The sequence below is a fragment of the Nuphar pumila genome, chromosome 1 (assembly GCF_984573655.1).
Source record: "Nuphar pumila chromosome 1, dmNupPumi1.hap1.1, whole genome shotgun sequence".
NCBI lineage: Eukaryota > Viridiplantae > Streptophyta > Magnoliopsida > Nymphaeales > Nymphaeaceae > Nuphar > Nuphar pumila.
The window spans coordinates 21,545,009-21,567,074 of record NC_143249.1 but is presented as its reverse complement, the minus strand read 5'-3'; the positions used below and the strand labels follow the sequence as shown (position 1 = coordinate 21,567,074).

The 22,066-nt window shown below is 37.6% G+C and overlaps 1 protein-coding gene across 3 annotated transcripts in view; it reads right to left on the bottom strand.

Annotated features, from left to right (window-relative positions):
* Window positions 1-3,492: 3,492 nt before the first annotated feature.
* Window positions 3,493-22,066, bottom strand: part of LOC149848301 (uncharacterized) — a 118,402-nt gene continuing 99,828 nt past the window's right edge. For all 3 annotated transcript variants that reach the window (XM_089989467.1, XM_089989545.1, XM_089989620.1), the window contains exons 5-8: window positions 20,139-20,185; window positions 19,348-19,498; window positions 3,919-3,991; window positions 3,493-3,844 (exon numbers count right to left, since the gene is read on the bottom strand). In XM_089989467.1, the coding sequence (XP_089845593.1) occupies window positions 3,811-3,844; window positions 3,919-3,991; window positions 19,348-19,498; window positions 20,139-20,185 (305 nt within the window). In that variant the 3' untranslated portion in view covers window positions 3,493-3,810. The remainder of the gene's footprint in view (window positions 3,845-3,918; window positions 3,992-19,347; window positions 19,499-20,138; window positions 20,186-22,066) is intronic.

Below are 22,066 nucleotides of genomic sequence, written 5' to 3'. Positions count from 1 at the left end.
GTGGTGTGAGTAGGGCCTTGTTGAAAGAATTAGGCAATGGTGGCTCTAGCCGTACGTAAGAAGCTTCATGGGCAGCTCTTAGGGCTGGCGAGGCATTTAGGAGGTTGACGGTGAGCCGCACCATCGCTTGAGAGAGAGAGAGAGAGAACTTTTGATATGAAAGATTTCTCCACCTCCTAAGGCGGGTGAATCTTTTCTATAAAAAAAATTATATTTTTTAGAAAAACTCTCTTTGAAAAAATCTCTCTTGTTTGGAACGATCGGAAAAGCCATACTTTTTTATTTCCTACCATCACTTTTCCTACCTTTTTCTCACAAATGTGCCCTTAAAATAGTCAAGAGGTTGGATTATGTGAGAAAACGGTCAATTGAATGGTCAAAGGAAGAGAGGCAGCAAGGATGGGAAGAAGAACTATCATTGCTAGAATAGAACATGGTCATCAATGGGGATGGCCTCGAGAGGAGAGGAACGGAAGTGAGAGGTATAATTTTTTGATCGATAATATATCGAAATAGAGAATGAGGCAAGAAATACTATGGAAGAAAATGCCTAAAGTCCATTGGATGAAGCATGGGACAAAAACACATTTTTTTTCACTTATGATTCATGCATTGTCAATTAGAGGATGTGTGTATGAAAAAATTGACACTATACGAGTTGCCACTGACTTCTTTAGGAATCTTTTTACATCACCCTTGATCCAAGGATCCTTTGACTTAAGCGAGGTGTGCATGAATTCTTTTAATGAAAAGGCATAAGCTTCTTTGAAGAGGCACTTATTGGTGGATGAGATCAAACAAGCAATATATGAGTTTCCAAATAATAAGACCCCCATGGTAGATAGTTTCTCCATAGAATTTTTTAGGGCTATATAGTCAGCATGTAGGGAAGGAGTTTACATAATTTTTTTAATGATTTTCATGTAAATGTGTGTTTTCCAAGAAGGTGAGGGCATTGTTGGTGTTGATCCCTAAAGAGTAAGGGGCAAATGAGATTGATAAGTTTAGGTCTGTCTCTTTCTTGGTCACCTCATTTAAGGTTATTACTCGTGGGTTGTTCATAAACCTCAAGCAAGTGGTTCACCAAGTCTGGGGACACTCGCAATGTGCATTTGTGCGTCAGAGAAAAATTCATGAAGGATGTATTCTTATGCATGAAGCAGTTCACACAATGCACAACTCAAATAAGTCTTTTTCAGTCAAGTTGGATCTTCGTAAGGCTTTTGACTTTTTAAGTTGAGATTGGAGGTCGGGGCGAAATGGGTGGGATAGATTAAAAGGATATTTGACTCATCTTCTATCTATGTTTGCATAAATAAATGGCTAACGAGGACCTTTCTTCAAACCAAAGAAGGGAATCATGCAGGGAGACCTAATCTTCTCTCTTCTTTTTATTTTGGCGATGGAGGTGCTTAGCTATCTTTTAAAGCAAGCTAACACATGTATAAAAGGGTGAACTTATGAAGTATAGATTACTTTTTGCATATTCTCTTCCCGAATGATGTCTTAATCTGGATAACATGAAATGTTTAGGGATTATTCATAAAATATGTTTTGAAATTTGTGGTTTGCGAGTGAATCATCCCAAAAATAGTTTTGTGTTATTCAATGATGATAATGGAAGCCTTGAGGCCATAGCAAGAAGAATATTCCAACGTGAGAAACAGGAGCTGCCCATGAAATATTTGTGAATACCATTGCATAAGGGGGTCACGAAAGTTAACCTTTGGGCATCGGTGGAAGACAGGATTCATAACAAAGTTGAATCATTGGAAACAAGTTCGCATTGATAAAACATGACCTTGCCACTGTAGCACAACACTTTATGAGGCTCTTCTCTATCCCCAAGGCAGTCTTAAAAAAAATTAAAAGGATTCTACCCAATTTCTTTTGGAGTGGTCAAGATGATAAGAAAGTTATAGGACCCATTAGTTGAGAAATTGTTACCTTACGGCTCTCTCAAGGAGGCTTGTGGATTGAGGACCAAAGGCGCTTCAACAATGTTCTATTGGTGAAGTGGTGGTGGTTGATAGCTAACAAGGAGGCGGGGGGGGGAGGGGTATTGAGGAGCAAGTATGGTCTTCAAGGATGATTTTGAAACTGGGTTGAGAATACGAAGTGAAAGACGAGGTTCGGTTTTTGAAAGGGCTATAGTGTTAAAGTGGTGGTGGGTGACAGGAAAAAAATATCCTTTTGAAGGGATGTCTGGGTCAGAGAAGAATCACTACAACAAAGGTACCCAAAGTTTTTCCTTATCAGTAGGAGAATGGGTAGCAACGTAAGGGACAGGTGGTCAGACGAACGACAATGGCAGATCAATGTGGCTCGTCGACATAGCCGTGTTACCATACAACAGCTGCAGGGATTGATACACTCACTGGCCGGTGTGCAGATTTCGAATGGTGCAGACCAACTATGGTGGGAGCACCAAAAGGATGGGGAGTTCAGCATGGCGTCTTGCTACTGTGCACAGAGCGCACTTTCAGCTACCTAGCTTCCTGATCACAAACTACAGGAGGGCGAACTGCCTTCTAGAGCAAAGTTGTTTGGTTGGCTAGTGCTCCATGGCAAAGCAAGAATGGATGACAACCTTCAACGGATAGGATAGACTGGCTAGTAGGTGCCGATTATGCGCAAGTGTTGTGGAAACTGGTGCATCTCTTTGTTGAAAGCACATGGTTTAAGTAAATTTTTTGGAACCATGAGCTGAATCAAAACATATGCAGTCCATGCATTGTATTTCTTAAAAATCGACAGCGAAGAGATGGGGGTAAAGGGGATTATGAGTGGAGGTGTTGGGTTTTGATCTCATGGAGGCTAATCTGGTTGCATAGGAAAGTGATTGTGTTTGAAGTTGTCCCAAACGTGATGCTATTACAAATCAGAATTTGCCAAGAGATGAGAGAATGGAAGAAGATGAAGCAGGGAAACACTGAAGGTAGTGTTATGCCTACGGCTGTGCACTCATAGCAGGAATGTGCACTCATTCGTGTTCAGCTGTAACAAAGAGTACATCGTAATTTATTACTGTGTAAGCTAAAAAAAGTATATATAAAGTGATTATTTGCCTTACTCAAAAAAGACAGATGAATAAATGTTTGCACAGATTGGAATTCTATTCAGAAATTGTCAAACTTTGCATATAGATCAGAATATAACTGAACAGACTTGCATAAAAGTGGTTGCGTTATAACATAGATGCAATCAGCAATATGGGCATTCCCTTATAAGGGCCTTAACCATCTATGAAGTGTAGCTAGAAAAAATCCCCGACCTATTAAGAACTTTCTTGGGAATTGGGAACATTCAAAGACGTACTGATACTATCTAAGGGTTAAGGGACATAATCAGGGGCTTTGCATGGACCTGTTAATCAAGCTGCTATATGAACCTGCAAGGGGGTTGAACCCTTCCCCACATCGAAACAAATACGTGTTCTTTTAGATTTTTTTTATGCATATATTTTCATCTTTCTTGAACAAACTTAGGGTGCGTCATAAAAATATCATTAATCTTCACATATTCTCTGCATGGCCAAAGGCCTCAATATAACTAAATTAGATGTCAAACAGATACGAACAACTTTCAGGAAGCAAAGTTTAGAGCATATCCTGAAGACACAGTAAGACAAATATCAAATATATCCAATGTACAGGTTAAGTAAAATGTGTATGAATGAGTGTGAAAGAAAAAATGATTTTTCGAAAAACTTATGCTATGAAAAAGTCTATCAACCACGACATAAAAAATTCGATCTCTGCTTCTTAGTAACCTTGCATGAAGCCTTTAATCCATCAGCTATCAGCTTCATCATTGGCACCGAGCGCCTCTTCTTTTGTAAACTCTGCTACAAAGAAGAAATTGAACAAGAATATGACGAAGATATCACCAAATTCTAATGAATGATGTCATGACTACCTGTGTATAGTTGGAACATCTCCATGCTTCACTTTTGAAGATATGGTAGGCGCCTTCTGGCTAAGCTGCTGATCTGCAACCACAATTAGGAGCACCAAAGAAGTTTATTCAATGGCATAACCATGCCAAGCATAAAATTTGCCCCACTGAGAGTAACCAGATACAGCACAAATGCAGCAAATACAAATTGCAACATTCTAATCCACCACCATGTAGAGAATATAAGGCAGGTCAGGCTGGTGACGAGTTAGCATCAATAGAACACAAAGTTTCAGCACCTAAAATGAACCCAAGAATGCTAGCCCAGGAATAAGGTTAATTTATCAAAATTCAGATACCACTTCATTCTTTCCAAAGCATCAAAAGAAATAGAAAAGAAATGGCATCGATTGTTGCACAGTTAAGAAGTGATAGATAGAAAGAAAACATCACAAAGATGCATAGGTTAAAGTAAACATGTGAGATAACAAAGAAAGAACTAGAAATAAACAAACTAATGGATGCTTAAGGATGCTGTTAATGAAGAAATGAAGAAGTCTAAGATGGTTTGCACATGTCGTACAAGATTTATCACAACACCACTATAAACAGGTTGAAAGTCTACATAGAAGAACTTGAGAAAAAGGAAAACCAAGACTTGTTTAAACAATTTTCAGGACAGGTTTGTTCTAGAGAAGAGGAAATAGAGAAAAAATACAAGCAAGCTTGATGGCAGGTAATTGGGATAGAACTTGATGATTATAATGTTGATGATGGACTGCATCATAAAGTACAGCTACAACACAGAAGAAAATAGACAAAATCCCATGGTCAACTAGCATGAACCAACTCAAATTACCCTAAAAATTTTAATATAAGCAGCCCAACACGACATGGGTTGTTCTTGTCACTTCTTCATTGCCCAAGATTTGGCACCATACAATAGAAAGTCTTACAAAAACATCTATTCAGTCAAATGCAGTACAATGACATGCTTCATCAAATTCTCAACTGCCTATTTTATGCCTAGGCATCCAAACCAAGACAAGCATATATTTCATCAAACCTTGTAACAGTGCCCCTTAATATAGTAAGCTGGGCCTACTAAAGCCAGCATTCAAATCATAGTTGGCAAACCCTACGAGTCAACCCGGAATCGCCCGAGTCGACCCGGATTGGACCCCAACTGGGTCACGATTCAGGAGTGCCGATCCAACCTATTAAATAAAAAACTTTATCATGTATTTTATTATTTTAATGCATAATTCTTATATAAAGTCACTTGTTATGAAGAACCTAATATTGTTCAATGAAAAAAGTTGATAATCATGTATAATCTATGTCACATGGGTGCGGGTGCGGGTGCAGGTACGGGTACGGATGCCGAACAATTTCAAAAAATTTGGATACGGGGACATGGCTATATATATGTATATATATTTTTAAAATATATATATAACAATAATAAGACTCGGTCAAAGTTGTGGCTATTAGGGGACACGTCTATATATATATATATATATATATATATATATATATATATATATATATATATATATATATATATATATATATGTAGATCGATTTTTTTTTAGTTTTTATACGTCTTTTGCCCTAAAATGGACAAAAATAGACTCAGTCAAAGTTGACCGAGTCCAAAATGTAGACGGACTCGGCCCCGATGCGTTGACCAATTTTGACACTTGGTTGACCGTGTCCGCACCCGTGTCGGGACGTGTCGGGACGTGTCGACTCGTGTGCGTCGACCTTTTAGCCGAGTCCGTGTGACTTGGTGTATAATTACATGTTTTGTAACTTAGCTACTGACATATTATCTTGAAGTTTAGTTATTTTCATGTTTTATTCATATGCTTACACTATAAAATATAGAATCCTGACTCGTCCGAGTCACCGAGTCAACCCACTGACTCGATGACCCAGTAGGGGTCCGATCTGAGCCCGAGTCACGAGTTTACCAACTATGATTCAAATGCTATGGACCAAAATCCTTATGCAACTATTCAATTGCAAAATGGGAAACAAAAAGCACAAAGGATCCAAGAGAAGGCTTACTCCTAATGCAAACTGGATTGATACTATGCAAATCTAAATGACAGCACATGCCCGCAAGTCACATTGCAGCAATCCCATAGACATTGAGTCAAGAGCAAGGCATACAGTTTTAGAACTCACTTTAATGACATCATACTGATAAACACAAAGTGATGCAACACCACCATATGCAACAGGATCAATCATCAGGTTGCAAGATATCATCCAAAGCATTCTTAGATAGAGTACATCCACTGCCAAAGCCCTATAATTGGAGGTCCTCTACTATAGGTCTGCATTCCAATTTAACTAAAAAGATATCCAAAGCATCAAAAACACAGCTGCAGCATATGAAAATTGCTTTCTTCAGAAAACTATCCAAAAATATCACATCTTAACATGGTTGAAATTAAGACTTCTAAAATATTGAGAAAAAACATCATACTACAAAAAATGATGTATCCCAAAAAACTTCATGTATACCCTGCAGCATTCATAAACTCTGATGGAAAAGAGAAATAGTTAGAGGAAGGAGAAAGGGAAAGAAGAAGCAAAACCATATGGGGCAGCTATGTAACACGGACTCTTCTAACAGGGCACCGCATCCGCATCGCACCCTCACCCATGCGGGTGCGACACTTGGATTCAACCCAATACACATGCAAGAACACACTTTCAATCAAGTAGTATACTTGATTGAATGATCGAACCACCCACACAAGGGTCAAACAACTTTGTCATTGCATAGATACACTCTTAAAAGAGTTAAGAAATACAAGGCCTCTTGTGGCCTATTTATAATACAAGAACCACAAAGGGAGCAGCCCAAAGTGGCTGTTGGGCTGCTCCCAACGGTCATAAATGGTCATATTTATGACCGTTGGGAGCAGCTCCAACAGTCACTTTGGAGCTGCTCCAAAAAATACAAAAAACAAAAAATAAAAATTGCAAAAAACAAAAAGATTAAAAACAGGTTGTTAGCCCCCAATGGGCTGACGCCTATTTCAGTGAAAAGACCAAAATACCCTTGATAGGTATTTCAGTATATAATGAACTATATAATATATATATATATATATATATATATATATATATATTTAACACCCCCCCTCCCCTCAAACTCATGGTGGGACAACTGAAAGTTTGCCAAGTAGAAAATGAAATCTAGGTGACAAGCGCTTTAGTGAAGAAATCCACTAGTTGGTATTCCGAGGGAACGTACGGCAATGTGATGGTCTTCTTCAGAAATTCTTCACGAACATAATGGAAATCCATTTCAATATGTTTTGTCCTCTCATGAAATGTATAATTGCTTGCAATGTAGACAACACTCTTGTCACAGCATAGTCCGGAGGGTTTTGCAATGTGAATTCTCAGGTCTTCTAGTAGTTGCCGCAACCATACTAACTCAGTTGTGGTTGTTGTCATGACACGATACTCAACTTCAATGGAGGAAAGCGACACCTTCTGCTACTTCTTACAGTGTCATGAGATTAAGGAATCATCTACAAACACACATAAACCAGTGGCTGAGTGTCTATCATTTACATCTCCTCCCTGGTTACAATCAGAATATGCAATGATTTCTAACGAGGAAGAGGATGATAAAAATAATCCATGATTAATGGAATTCTTAATATATCTAACAATTCTCATTACAGTATTCATATGTACTGTAATAGAGCATGTTGAAATTCACTAATAGAATGAATAGCATGAGAAATATCAGGATGAGTAATAGAGATAGGATAAAGCCCCAATCATTTGTCTGTATGGGGTTGGATCTTGTAGAGGTTCTCGATCATTTTTCTTCATTTTAGCATTTATGACCTCTGGAGTATCAACCCGTTTTTCATCCAATAGTCCTGATCGTTCAATATTTTTTGTTGCATACTTAGTCTGTGACAAAAAATAACTACAAGGTGAGTAAGCTACTTCTATTCTAAGAAAATATCACAAAAAAACAAGATCTATCATATCAAAGTTGTCGTTAAGCACATATTTGATATGATTAACTCTCTGCTTATCACTTTCTGTGATTATCATATCATCTACGTAGAGTAGTAGTATCACTATTCTTGCACTAGAAGACTTAATAAATAACGTAGTGTCAGTAAAACAAGATTTAAAATGTAGTTGTGTCATCACACTACTGAATCTATCATACCAAGCTTTGGGAGCTTGTTTTAAGCCATACAATGTTTTTCGTAACTGAAGAGTTTTTTCCTATGCTAAATTCAAACCTGGGGGGGGGATCCATGTAGACCTCCTCATTCAGGTTATCGTTCAAAAAAGCATTTTTTACATCCATTTGAAAGATAGGTTATTTTTTAATTGATGTTAGAAAAATGAGAGTTCTCAGTAGTCATTCGAGCAACTAAAGCAAATGTTTCGTCGTAGTCTATTACATATTCTTAACCATATCACTTGGCTACTAACCTAGCTTTATATCTTTTTATTGTTCAATCCCATTTAGTCTTTACTTTGTAGACCCATCTACATCTTATAGTCTTTCTTCCTTTAAGCAATGTTTGGATTTCCCAGGTTTTTGCTTTTTCCAAGGCTTCTAATTCATTATTCATCGCCTTAATCCATTCTTGATGATTTTTAGCCTCATGATAAGATTTTGGTTCTGAACATGAGTGTATGTCCATTAGGCATGATCTATACCTTGGTTCAAAGGACTCATAAGATACAAATCTACTGGGAGCTTTTAAAATTCTTATGGATTTTCTAAGACTAGACGAATCTACATCTTGATTTTGATAATACCTTTCTAAAGCACATGGTGGATGACTTTCGGTATATCGAGCATAGGTTTGTATGTTATTATGAGATAGATCTAAATTATTCACATCATGAGTGTCTTCATCTTCACGCTCATGCATGTCATGAAAATCTTCACACCCTTCATATTCATTGACAAGATAAAAAAGAAACGAATAGTCACATTTTTCTTGAATTTTTTTCTTACTAAAACCAATTTCATTTTCAAGAAAAGTGACATTTCGATAAACATATAATTTATCTCTTTCATTGTCATAACACCTATATCCTTTTTGGTTTTTGGCATAGCCTAAGAAAACACAAGGGATTGCTTTTGGAGAAAGTTTGTCATACTTATTGGTAAGGACAAAACATTTACATCCAAAGACCCTTAACCTTTTACAATCGGGAGATGTTTTAAAAAACTTTTCAATAGGAGAGATATTTTTAATATTTTTTGAAGGCATTCTATTTATCAAATAGAATGTCGTAAGGGCAGCTTTGGCCCAAAAAGCTTTTGGAACATTTTTAGACACAGTATTCTAGTGGTTTCAATAATGTGTCTATGATTCCTCTCGACTAGACCATTTTGTTGAGGAGTGTATGGGCAAGATTTTTAATGAACAATCTCATGTAGACCAAGATAGTTTTCGAATTCTTTTGATACAAATTCTCACCCGGAATCAAATGTAAAAATTTGAATATTAATTTTGAATTGATTTTTTATGTAACAGTGAAATTTTTTAAAACGGTCAAATACTTTCGATTTTTGTTTTAGAAAGAATATCCAAGAATGTCTACTATAGTCATTTACAAACACAACATAATAGGATATTCATCTTTTGGATACAACTGGAGTCAGTCCCCATACATCTGAATGTACTAACGCAAATAGATTTTTGTTATAAAATGTCTTGGTCCAAAGGGTAAAGACTTTATTTTACCAAGAATGCAATCCTCACACACAAAATCTCTTTCTTTATAACTTGAAAGAAATGGAAACAAGTGCAATTTGGTCACGCTAGGATGTCCTAGTCTTTTATGCCAAATTTCTATATCTTTTTTTTCCACAAAATTACAAAAAGTCTGTTTGGATAACTCAAGATTGTCCATTACATAGAAATCTCCTCTTCTATAGCCTCGCCCAATCGGCTTCCCGGACTGGAGATCTTATATTAAACAATCATTAGATGAAAATAGTACTTTGCAACCATGGTCCGTAATTTGAGAAATCGATAAAAGATTTATATTAATTGTGGTACTACTCTAATATTCGGTATGTGAAAGATTGGTGGTTTTTGAAAAATCCCCAAACTTTTGATTTTTAAGGATGGTTCATTGACGGTTGAGACATAAGAATCATTTGGGTTAGAATTACATGTTAAAATATATATATATACTTATATATATATATATATACATCCGTATATATAAGTATATATATATACATATATATATATATATATATATATATATATTATTTCTCATTTAGATAAATACCCGATAGGGGTATTCTTGTAAAACCACAATGTATCTTTTTCTTTTTTATTTTTTCTCTTTTTTTCCCTTTTTCCTTTTTCTTTTTTCTTTATTTTTCCCTTTTTGTAAAGACCACAAGGGGGGCCCACACTTGTAGTCGTTGGGGCTCCAACGGTCAGATTTCTGACCGTTGGGGCTCCCAACGACTACAAGGGAGCCCCCCCTTGTGGTTCCTTTTAGTGCTTCCCTCCTCTATAAATAGAGGTCTTCCCCTCTTAAATGTATGGGTTTTTACACCCCTCTCTCTCTTTCTTCAATAAATCCAACTTATGACTTTAAGTCATTTCCTATATTTGTGAGGTTTTGTGTGTGCACATTTGGTGTTTGTGTTCTTGGCTCTTGTAGTCACTCTTAAAGAGTGACTTTTGCTCTATTGGTGCTTCCGCCTCTTTTCATTACATGGTATCAGAGCGCGGTTGGTGATTGGGCTTCTCTTTTGACATCTTGGAAAGCGTGCCTCCCAAAGTTTTTGAAGAAAGGAAGTATATTTGGTGCCGATGGAACGTGACTCTAAAGTGGAGCTCTCTTTCAAGCTAAATGGGTCCAACTATCTCATGTGGGCCTCCGCTATGGAAAATCATCTAAGAGGTAAGAAACTTTGGGGTTTTGTTATGGGAACTACTCCCGAACCCTCTCTTGTTCTTACCAAAATTGAAAATGAAATTGAAAAGGCTTTAGATGGCGATGAGCGCATCAAAGCCATTAATGAACATCAATCCAAAATCGAGGATTGGGAAAGCAACCATGCCAAAATCTTGGCATGGTTTATGAACAACGTAGATCTTAAAAATTGTGCCAATATTGCCAAGTTTAGAAGAGCCAATGAGGCTTGGTTTTTTCTTAAGGGTATGTATACCCCAAAAGATCTTGCTCGGCAATTCTTTTGCCAAGAAAAAATTCGTTCCACCAAACAAATGGATATGAGTGTCCGGGACTATTTTAGCTCACTAACTCCCCTTTGGGATGAGCTTGCCCTTCTTGAGCCCAAATGGGTTGCTCCACAAGACATTGAACTAAGAAGGGAACAGATTGAAAAGGAGCACTTTTTTCAATTCCTTCATGGACTTCGCCCGGAATTTGAACATGTGAGGGCATCTCTTCTCCATAGAAGCAAAGCCCTACCTATTGAAGATGCTCTTGCCGAGGTATGTCAAGAAGAAACTCGACTTGGCTTGAGCATTAGGAATGATGAAGTTTTGACCGTTAATAGGCCCGGATCAAATGTCAAAGCATATAGACCTCCCCACTTTAACAAAAATATCAATGGGCCTAGAAGGGGAATAATATGCCATTATTGTAATGAACCGGGTCACATTAGACCGGCTTGTCCAAAACTCAAGGGAAAAGTTGCCGTGGTTGGGGAAACTTCTCCAAAGAAGGAAGAAAGTACCAAAGAAGGAGATATCAAAGAAACTCTAAATCACATCTCCGAAGTTCTTCAACATCTTCTCAAGACTTCTCCATCAACATCCGGGGCCGCCATTGCCTACTCTTCATCTCCTCCAGGTATGTGGATACTAGACTCCGGTGCTTCTTTTCATATGACATCTCATAAAAATTCTCTTTCAAATATTTTTTCCGAACCGATATCTTCTTGTGTTTCAACGGCCGATGGTACATCACTAAAAATTGAAAGTATTGGATCTCTTGATTTCAAAAACTTCTTTGTTCCTAAAGTTAGAATCGTTCCTAAAATAAATTTAAATCTTTTTTCCGTATCTCAAATCACCGATCATGGATGCCAAGTCTCTTTCTCACCTAAGGATTGCACCGTGCAGGATCTCCAGTCAGGGAAGCTGATTGGGCAAGGCCATAGAAGGGGTGACCTCTACTTTATGGATTTTTTGACTCTCCCATCTAAGGCATCATGCAATCTTGTAAAAGACAAAAGTATTGGAATATGGCATGAGAGACTTGGCCATCCAAATTTTGTAAAAATGTCTCTTTTTCCGTTTTTGAACAATACTTGTAAAGACAATCACATGACTTGTAAAGATTGCATTTTTGGGAAATCTAAAGCTATTCCATTTCCACAAAGAAGTTACTTTACCACTCGGCCATTTGAACTTATTCATTCCGATGTGTGGGGACCTTCCCCTATTTTGTCTAAAGGAGGTTTTTCGTATTATGTGGTATTTATTGATGATTTCACTCGATTCACGTGGATTTACTTCCTAAGTCGCAAATCCGAAGTTTTCTCCTTCTTTAAAGAATTTCATGCAATGGTCAAAAACCAATTTTTGGAAAATTTATCTATTCTTAGATCCGATTCGGGAGGCGAATATATGTCTAATGATTTTCAAAACTATTTAAAAGAAAATAGAATTTTCCACCAACGTTCTTGTCCCAATACTCCACAACAAAATGGACTTGCGGAAAGAAAGCATAGGCACATAATAGAGACTACAAGAACGTTATTAATCTCAAGAAACATTCCAAAATCCTTTTGGGCCGAAGCGGTTCTAACCTCTACATATCTTATCAATAGAACCCCTTCGTCCTCTTTAAAAAATCTTTCTCCATTTGAAAAACTTTACAATATGTCTCCCGATTACAAAAGACTAAGAATTTTTGGATGTAAATGTTTTGTTTTAACTCACAAGAATGATAAACTTTCCCCTAGGGCTATTGAATGTATTTTTTTGGGATATGGCGAAAAACAAAAAGGGTATAGATGTTTTGACATACTTAAAAATAAGCTTTATATCTCTAAAGATGTCACATTCCTTGAAGAGGAAAGTGGTTTTTCGCACCAACCGAATGAAAATATTGATTATTCATTCTTATTTGACTTATTGCCTAAAGAAAACATCATAGATGATCATATTGATTCTAATGAATCTCTTAGTGAAGATCTTGTTGAACATCCAAACGATGATCAAAACTTTGAAGAAAATGTTTCAAGACAAATTCAAGTCTACTCTAGAAGGAATGAAAGGAATCCTCCTTGTGCCCTTGAAAAATTTTCCCAAAATGAGTTCACCGAAGAGACTTCTCAAAGAAGATCAAATCGGATTTCCAAAATACCAAATAGATTTGTTTCCTATGATTCTTTTTCGCCTAACTTTCGAGCATGCCTTCTTGCTCTTCACTCTTTTCATGAACCATCTCATTACAATGATGCTAAGCAATATGCTCATTGGAATGAAGCTATGCAACTTGAACTTGATGCTCTTAAAAAGGCACAAACTTGGGAAATCATTGATCCTCCCAATGGCAAGAAACCCATTGGATGTAGATGGGTTTTTAAAGTCAAAACTAAGAGTGATGGTTCATTGGAAAGGTATAAGGCTAGGTTGGTAGCCAAAGGATATGCCCAAGAGTATGGGGTAGATTATGATGAAACCTTTGCCCCCGTTGCTCGAATGACTAGTGTTCGAGCTCTTATTGCTATAGCCGCAGTTAAGAAATGGCCAATTTTTCAACTTGATGTTAAAAATGCCTTTTTGAATGGTAATTTAAATGAAGAAGTGTATATGGAACCACCTCCAGGTATGGATTTAAATGGAAAAATTTTGAAATTAAAAAAGGCGTTATATGGTCTTAAGCAAGCACCTAAAGCTTGGTATGATAGGTTTAGTAACGTATTAATAAATTTAGGATTTTCTTCTTGTTAAACTGACACTGCTCTTTTTGTGAAAAGAACAGGTGACTCCATTATTATGCTTCTGCTGTATGTTGATGATATGATCATCACTGGGAATGACAAAAATGGAGTAAATGATGTTAAGTCTATGCTAAAAGATACCTTTGATATGTCTGACCTTGGTTATTTGCGATATTTTTTAGGTATTGAAGTGGCTTATTCCGAACGTGGATACATCTTATCTCAGATGAAGTTAGCTGCTGAAATTTGTACCAAATCAGGAATATTTGATGAAAAGAAAGTTGAGACTCCCGAAGTTATCAATGCAAAACTTAGACTTGAAGATGGTGTTCTTCTTGAAGATCCAACTCCCTACCGTCAATTAATTGGATCCCTCACTTATCTATCCATCACCCGTCCTGACATAGCTCATGCGGTTCATGCAGCAAGCCAGTTCCAGCACGCACCTACCACGGTTCATATGGCAGCCGTAATGAGAATTGTGCGATATATCAAAAACACCATCTCAAAGGGACTCTTCTTATCCTCTTCCTCATCTCTTGAATTGACTGCTTTTACTGATGCTGACTGGGGAGGCAATCCCAATGATCGTATCTCAATTACGGGTCTTTGTATCTTTTTAGGTGAATCTCTCATCTCGTGAAGATGCAAGAAGCAGCAGAAAGTCTCCTTATCATCTACTGAAGCTGAGTATCGGGCTATGGCGATGACAACTATGAAAATCGTATGGCTCAGAAGTCTCCTTGCTGACATGGGCGTCCTCATTTCCACTCCTACCAAGCTCTGCTGTGATAACAAAAGTGCGATATACATTGCCAGCAATCACACCTTTCATGAACGGACAAAGCATATCGAGATGGATTGTCATTATGTTCGAGACGAATATCTCAGAGGGACTATCTCATTACCATATGTGACTTCAGAATATCAGTTGGCTGACTTCTTCACCAAAGCGCTTCCAACTCCACGATTTATGTTCCTCCTTAGCAAACTTTCGGTCTTCTCCCCGTAAAGTTTGAGGGGGCGTGTTAAAATATATATATATATATATATATATATATATATATATATATATATATATATATATATATATATACTTATATATATATATACATCCGTATATATAAGTATATACATCCGTATATATAAGTATATATATATATACATATATATATATATATATATATATATATATTATTTCTCATTTAGATAAATACCCGATAGGGGTATTCTTGTAAAACCACAATGTATCTTTTTCTTTTTTATTTTTTCTCTTTTTTTCCCTTTTTCCTTTTTCTTTTTTCTTTATTTTTCCCTTTTTGTAAAGACCACAAGGGGGCCCCACACTTGTAGTCGTTGGGGCTCCAACGGTCAGATTTCTGACCGTTGGGGCTCCCAACGACTACAAGGGAGCCCCCCCTTGTGGTTCCTTTTAGTGCTTCCCTCCTCTATAAATAGAGGAGGTCTTCCCCTCTTAAATGTATGGGTTTTTACACCCCTCTCTCTCTTTCTTCAATAAATCCAACTTATGACTTTAAGTCATTTCCTATATTTGTGAGGTTTTGTGTGTGCACATTTGGTGTTTGTGTTCTTGGCTCTTGTAGTCACTCTTAAAGAGTGACTTTTGCTCTATTGGTGCTTCCGCCTCTTTTCATTACATTACATTCGGATAAAATGGACTCATTTGGAATCATATGAAAAGAAGCACCGAAATCTAGAATCCAAGAGGTCTTACCAGGGTCACCGCTTGTGGATACGGCCGCCCCCGAGAAAGAAGAGACTTGAGCTTTAAGCATAAGTTGTAGTGCCTCCATTAGTTGAGCCAAAGATAACGAGCTAATACAATTGGAGTCGTCTACATCACTCCTTTCCACCGAGGCAACACTTTTGTCTTATCTATGATCATCCTTCTTTCTTTTGGGACAAAATGGCTTGATGTGTTCCGGTTCATAACAATGATAGCAAATAATTTTTTCACCCTTTTTATATTCATGATCACCCATCTTTTCATTTCTTTCATAGTTGTTGGGGTTTCTTCTATTCTCATTTATTACAAAATGAAGTGGTTTATAGCTTCTAGTATGATTTTCGGGTTTCGACATAGCAAGCACGAATTCTTTATCTTTAGAAGTGGAAGGCTTCTTCAATCGATTTTCTTTTATAATTAATTCTTCAAGTGTTTCTACTATGGAAGGTACCCCTCCCCTATGAAGAAGAGCCGACTTGGTTCCTTCAAATTCAAGCCTAAGCCCATTAATAAATTGGTAGAAATGCTCCGCTTTAATTTGATTTTCACGAAGTTCTACATCTTGTGGGCAATGCAATTTTGGCTCAAGAAGAGTCAATTCATCCCAAAGAAGAGAGAGTGCATTGTAGTATTCTCTAATGATCTCTCCTTGAGTCATGGTTCTTACCTTATTTTGAAAGTTACATATGTGAGCAATATCTTTAAGACTATACATGTCTTTAAGATATTTTTACACATCACTAACAAAATCAAATTTCACCAAACTAGAGCACTTGTGGATGTCCACACTATTGATGAGCAATCTGATTATCTTGAAATGGCTCATCCTCCATTATTTTCATTTTTTCTCATAGTCGGAAACGGCTTTAGCCATTTCCTCTCCTTGAAGGGCAACTTACTTCTCATTCTCTATTAGTAACAATGAGTTTAGGCGCCTTTTCAAAACCGTCCACCAAACCCCATAGTCCTTTTTCCCATATTTTGTGTTTTACTATGGATGCCCATACCACATAGTTTGTGTCATTTAGGCATACGGGAATTGAGACTATTACTTCCCTTTCATTCTTCATTCTTTTACAATGAAAAGAAAAAAGAAAAAGAGAGAGAAAATGAGAAGAGGTAGAAGAAGAGAATGTAATACAAAAGTTGCTTGAAAGATGGTGCGCTTCCCAATGCAACACTCCACGATTTGTTGTATTCAAGAAGCTCACGATCCTCCTCTTAATGCAATTGTGATCTACCTCTTAAAAATTGTTTTTGGAGCACCAAAGCTTTGATACCATGAAATGATAAGGATTCAACCCAATACACATGCAAGAACACACTTTCAATCAAGTAGTATACTAGATTGAATGATCAAACCACCCACACAAGGGTCAAACAACTTTGTTATTGCATAGATACACTCTTAAAAGAGTTAAGAAATACAAGGCCTCTTGTGGCCTATTTATAATACAAGAACCTCAAAGGGAGCAGACCAAAGTGGCTATTGGGCTGCTCCCAACGGTCATATTTATGACTCTTGGGAGCAGCTCCAACAGTCACTTTGGAGCTGCTCCAAAAAGTACAAAAAACATACAACAACAACAACAACAACTACGCCTTCATCCCAAAACAATTGGGGTCAGCGATATGAACCAAAAAAGAAATTCATTTTGGGTCTTCCACATGAATCCTTTTCCTCCAATCATTTCTATCCAACGCCATGTCCTCGGTGAGGTTCAAAGCATTCATATCCTTTCCTATCATCTCCATCCAAGTCTTCCTAGGCCTACCCCGACCTCTTTTAACTAATATATTTTCCCATTTCTCCAACCTTCTAACTGGAGCATCATTAGGCCTTCGCCGAATATGTCCAAACCACCGTAAACGATTCTCTCGCATCTTATTTTCAATGGGTGCAACACCTACCTTCTTACGTATCTCTTCGTTCCGAATCTTATCTTTTATTGTATTTCCACACATCCATCTAAGCATCCGCATCTCAGCTACACTCATTTTTTGAATATGATGTCTCTTGGCAGCCCAACATTCCGTACCATATAGTAAAGCGGGTCTAATGGGTTGACACCTATTTCAGTGAAAAGACTGAAATACCCAGGTATTTCGGTATAAGCCCTTTCCTATTTGCTATAGTGATGGATGAGCTTACGAGATCAAATCAAGAAAATGTGTCGTGGTGTATGTTGTTTGCTGATAATATTGTTTTGATTGATGAGTCTAGAGTTGGGGTTAATGCTAAGTTAGAATTATGGAGACAATCATTGGAAGCAAGAGGTTTTAAGTTGAGTAAGAGTAAGACAGAATATATAGAATGTCGGTTTAGTAAGCAACGAAGTAGTGATGGAGTGTAGTGAAGCTTGGTGAGCAAGAAATACCGGTGGATGACTGTTTTAAATATTTGGGATCTATCATTCAAAAGTATGGAGATGTAAATCATAGGATAAAGGTTGGGTGGATGAAATGGAAAAGTGCAACTGGAGTGTTGTGCGATCGTAGAATGCCATTGTGGTTGAAGGGAAAGTTTTATATGACGACAATTAGGCCCGCTTTACTATATGGTACGGAATGTTAGGCTGCCAAGAGACATCATATTCAAAAAATGAGTGTAGCTGAGATGCGTATGCTTAGATGGATGTGTGGAAATACAATAAAAGATAAGATTCGAAACGAGAAGATACGTAAGAAGGTAGGCGTTGCATCCATTGAAAATAAGATGAGAGAGAATCGCTTACTGTGGTTTGGACATATTCGGCAAGGGCCTAATGAAGCTCCAGTTAGAAGGATGGAGAAATGGGAAAATATATTAGTTAAAAGAGGTCGGGGTAGGCCTAAGAAGACTTGGATGGAGATGATAGGAAAGGATATGAATGCTTTGAACCTCACCGAGGACATGGCATTCGATAGAAATGATTGGAGGAGAAGGATTCATGTGGAAGACCCAGAATGATTTTCTTTTTTGGTTCATATCGCCGACCCCAATTGTTTTGGGATGAAGGCGTAGTTGTTGTTGTTGTTGTAATGAACTATATATATATATATATATATATATATATATATATATATATATTAACATGGGGCAGCTATACGTAACACGGACTCTTCTAACAGGGCACCGCATCCGCATCGCACCCTCACCCATGGGTGCGACACTTGGACACAGTTTCCTTTGTGTAAGGTGAAGTCAACCACACTGAGGTCCATTTTCGTCCAAAAGTAGATTCAATTAACCCTAACCAAGTTCAGTTTTATCTATATTATAATATAAATACATCAATGCACACACATACACATAGTACAACTTAAAACTATTAAAAATTATATATATACCCTCCCCGCACCCCCCCACCCCCGCACCCAAGTTTTTTTAAAGTGCCGCATCCGCAGCCGTATCCGCACCCGCACCTATGTGACATAGTGGGGCAGCCATTTTATACTATTTTAAAATGTATGCAGATCAACCCTAATTAGAATTACATAGACTAGGTACTATTTTTATCCTAAATTACGAATACCCTCATAAGGGATGCCCACAATAATAATATGCCAATTATAAATTTTAAGTCTGCCAGTACTGTTACAAATTGAAAGTTAATAATGCTCTTGTTGGCCAATACACTATCTTCCTAGCATATCTTTCATCCCAACCCTGAATATTAGCATGCTCGTACAACTGACATGCCAGTCATTGTCCAACACTTTAAACAGCAAGGTAGTTTAACAAGCATATAGCTCTCACTTATGGAAATTTCTGTTTCTGAATTCGTCTTTGCATCTGAACTGTACTTTGAAACAGAATCAGCAGGTAACATAGAATCTGGAGGTGTCAACTTCTGCACTTTCTGATTCCTGGAGGAAGAAAGTTGATCTTTCAGCACATCATTTTTGTCCTGTGAAAAATTGAGGCCTCAATTAATTGCAGAACTATACTCTTTTTATACACAAAAAGAAACTTTTAGCATTCACAGGTAACATGATTAAACTGGGATAAATGGTAGTGGAACATTGGACATGAAAGAGTTCCATAACCACAAACAGATACAATAAGAAGCATTGTGTTGATCCCAACAACCAACAATTCATAGCAGTCATAACAGAAAAACTTCCCAAAGTATGAGGAGACAAACAATCCAGTTAATCAATGCATATATGAGAAAACATCGTTCCTGTTGTCTGGAAGTGATTTGTCTCATTAGACAGGTTGTATGCTTGAGTGTATCAAGTGATACACTAGCATTTTCCATTACCATGCAACCTGAATTCGTTGAAAACCAGCAGGGTGGCACCATCCGTGATGGATGATGCCACCCTATATTTCTGGCTAACTTGGTTACAAGATGGTGCCACTCAAATAAAGGAATTTTACATGATCAAATAAGGCATAAAATCCACCCAAGTACTAATACTGAGAGTATCATGTAAGAAGCCACGCCGCCATCAGTGTCTGACTGGGAAGTGGTAAAATTGGTAGGTCATGTTGTCCGGTTGCCTTGTAAGACTGAAACGTTACTACTGTATACATAAGCCCACCTTTTCGGCTGAAAGCATGGTTGTCAATTGAATAGTGCGTCCCTGCTCTGCTCACCCTCAAAAAAACAAGAAACAAAGTGTCACTTGAACAGTGAAAATAATCAATATTAACAAAAAGTATGAATATAGAAGTTAACAAAAAGGAAAAAGAGAATCACCACCACCGGCAACAGAGGAGATACACAGACTCTTACATGTCAATAAAAGGCTTTGCCTTTTTTAATTCAGAAGTTCCATATCTTGCACCTCATTTTCTCAGTTCACAACATGCTATGTACACGTAACAGTAACAATCAAGTATTTTAGTCATGAATATTCTAGAATCTTGTGGAGAATAAATCCTGTGCTTGCCCGTGCAACACCTTTGTGGGGAGCCTGTATATATGACACCAGCTTTATGAACTGCTGCATCCAAAACCTTTTGACATGCAGCTATTAGGTATCCAATATATTGTTATCTCAATGAGAGGTTGATGACATGCTGTAAAAGCATCTCACATCATCCTAGATATCGCTCATTTCAATTCATTTTTTTAGTGGGCTGATCTACATAGGACTAGCAAAGACCAGTCATGAACTGGGAACCAGATGGCATTCTTGGCCAATGCCCATTATTTTGCTAAAAATTAAATCAAATATTTTCATTCTCATGTTTTTCAAGTCAACCACAACAGCCATGGAATCAATCTTCCAAAATTCATGCTCATCATAGTGTGCTCTTTGGATAACATTTTCATGGAATTAACCTATGACACATGGACTCGGCAAAGTGGGTGCCGCACCCGCGTCGACTCAACGTGCTGCAGGTGCGGGTGCGGCACCCGGTGCGGTCAACCTAGCCCTGGGTGTGTTGACCGCACCTAGGGTCATTTATGTCCAACTTTTGGACTTTATATATATTTTTTTGCTGCACCACCGCACCCATGTGACATAGGAATTAACCTATGTCAAAGGCACAGTGTAGGGTGAAAGCCTTACCAGAATTTGTAATTATCCCAAATATTAATTTATTTGAGATGAGAACATACATATCAGATTCTCTACTTTGGGCCATGACAAACAATGGCAACCCATGTACCAGGTAATGGGTCTCAATCACACCAAATATTTTTTTCTTCTTTTATGGAGAAGAACCTGGCTACGAATGAGGGTCACTTAATGGGCCCTCCTCCCTCCCCCCGCACCAGATAGTAATCCAAACTAAATAAGACATGGCCCTTTGGCTTTTATAGTATTTGCCCAGATTCAACATGATCCAATTTGGTAAGGGGAAGGTTATTGCTTGCATCTCATTAGATCCAAGCACAAAGCCAGGCCCATGCCTTGCCTGCATGACTCATTGCCACATTTCTGCTGAAATGAAGTATGCGGAATTACAAGAACAAAGTGCAAAAACACATACAAGTCCAAGAGTGGACGATTACAAAGGCACAAAAGTCCACTATGGGACAATACAAAGTGCCAACAAATGGCAACACCAAGTAAAAGAATAGGATGTTATTAATAATATGCTTAAAAAACATTAGAAAATATAGGGGGAACACCTCCCCTATTTATATACAACAAGGAGGCCATTGAGAGATCCCTTCATAGAGATGTTGGGGAGCTCCCAACAGTCATATTTATGACCGTTGGGGGCCCAATGACTCTTTGGAGTGGGGCCCCTAATGGCATGAAAAATAAAAAAAGAAAAAAATAAGAAAAATATAGTTGTTTATAATAAACAACTATAATTACATGTGAAAAGACTAAAATGCCCCTATTAGGCAAACTATTACAATATATATACGTACATATATATTTTAACACTCCCCCTCAAACTTACGAGGACACGACCGAAAGTTTGTTAAGGAGAAAAATAAATTGAGTAGTAGGAAGAGCTTTGATGAAGAAATCCGCCAACTGGTACTCTAATGTGACATACGACA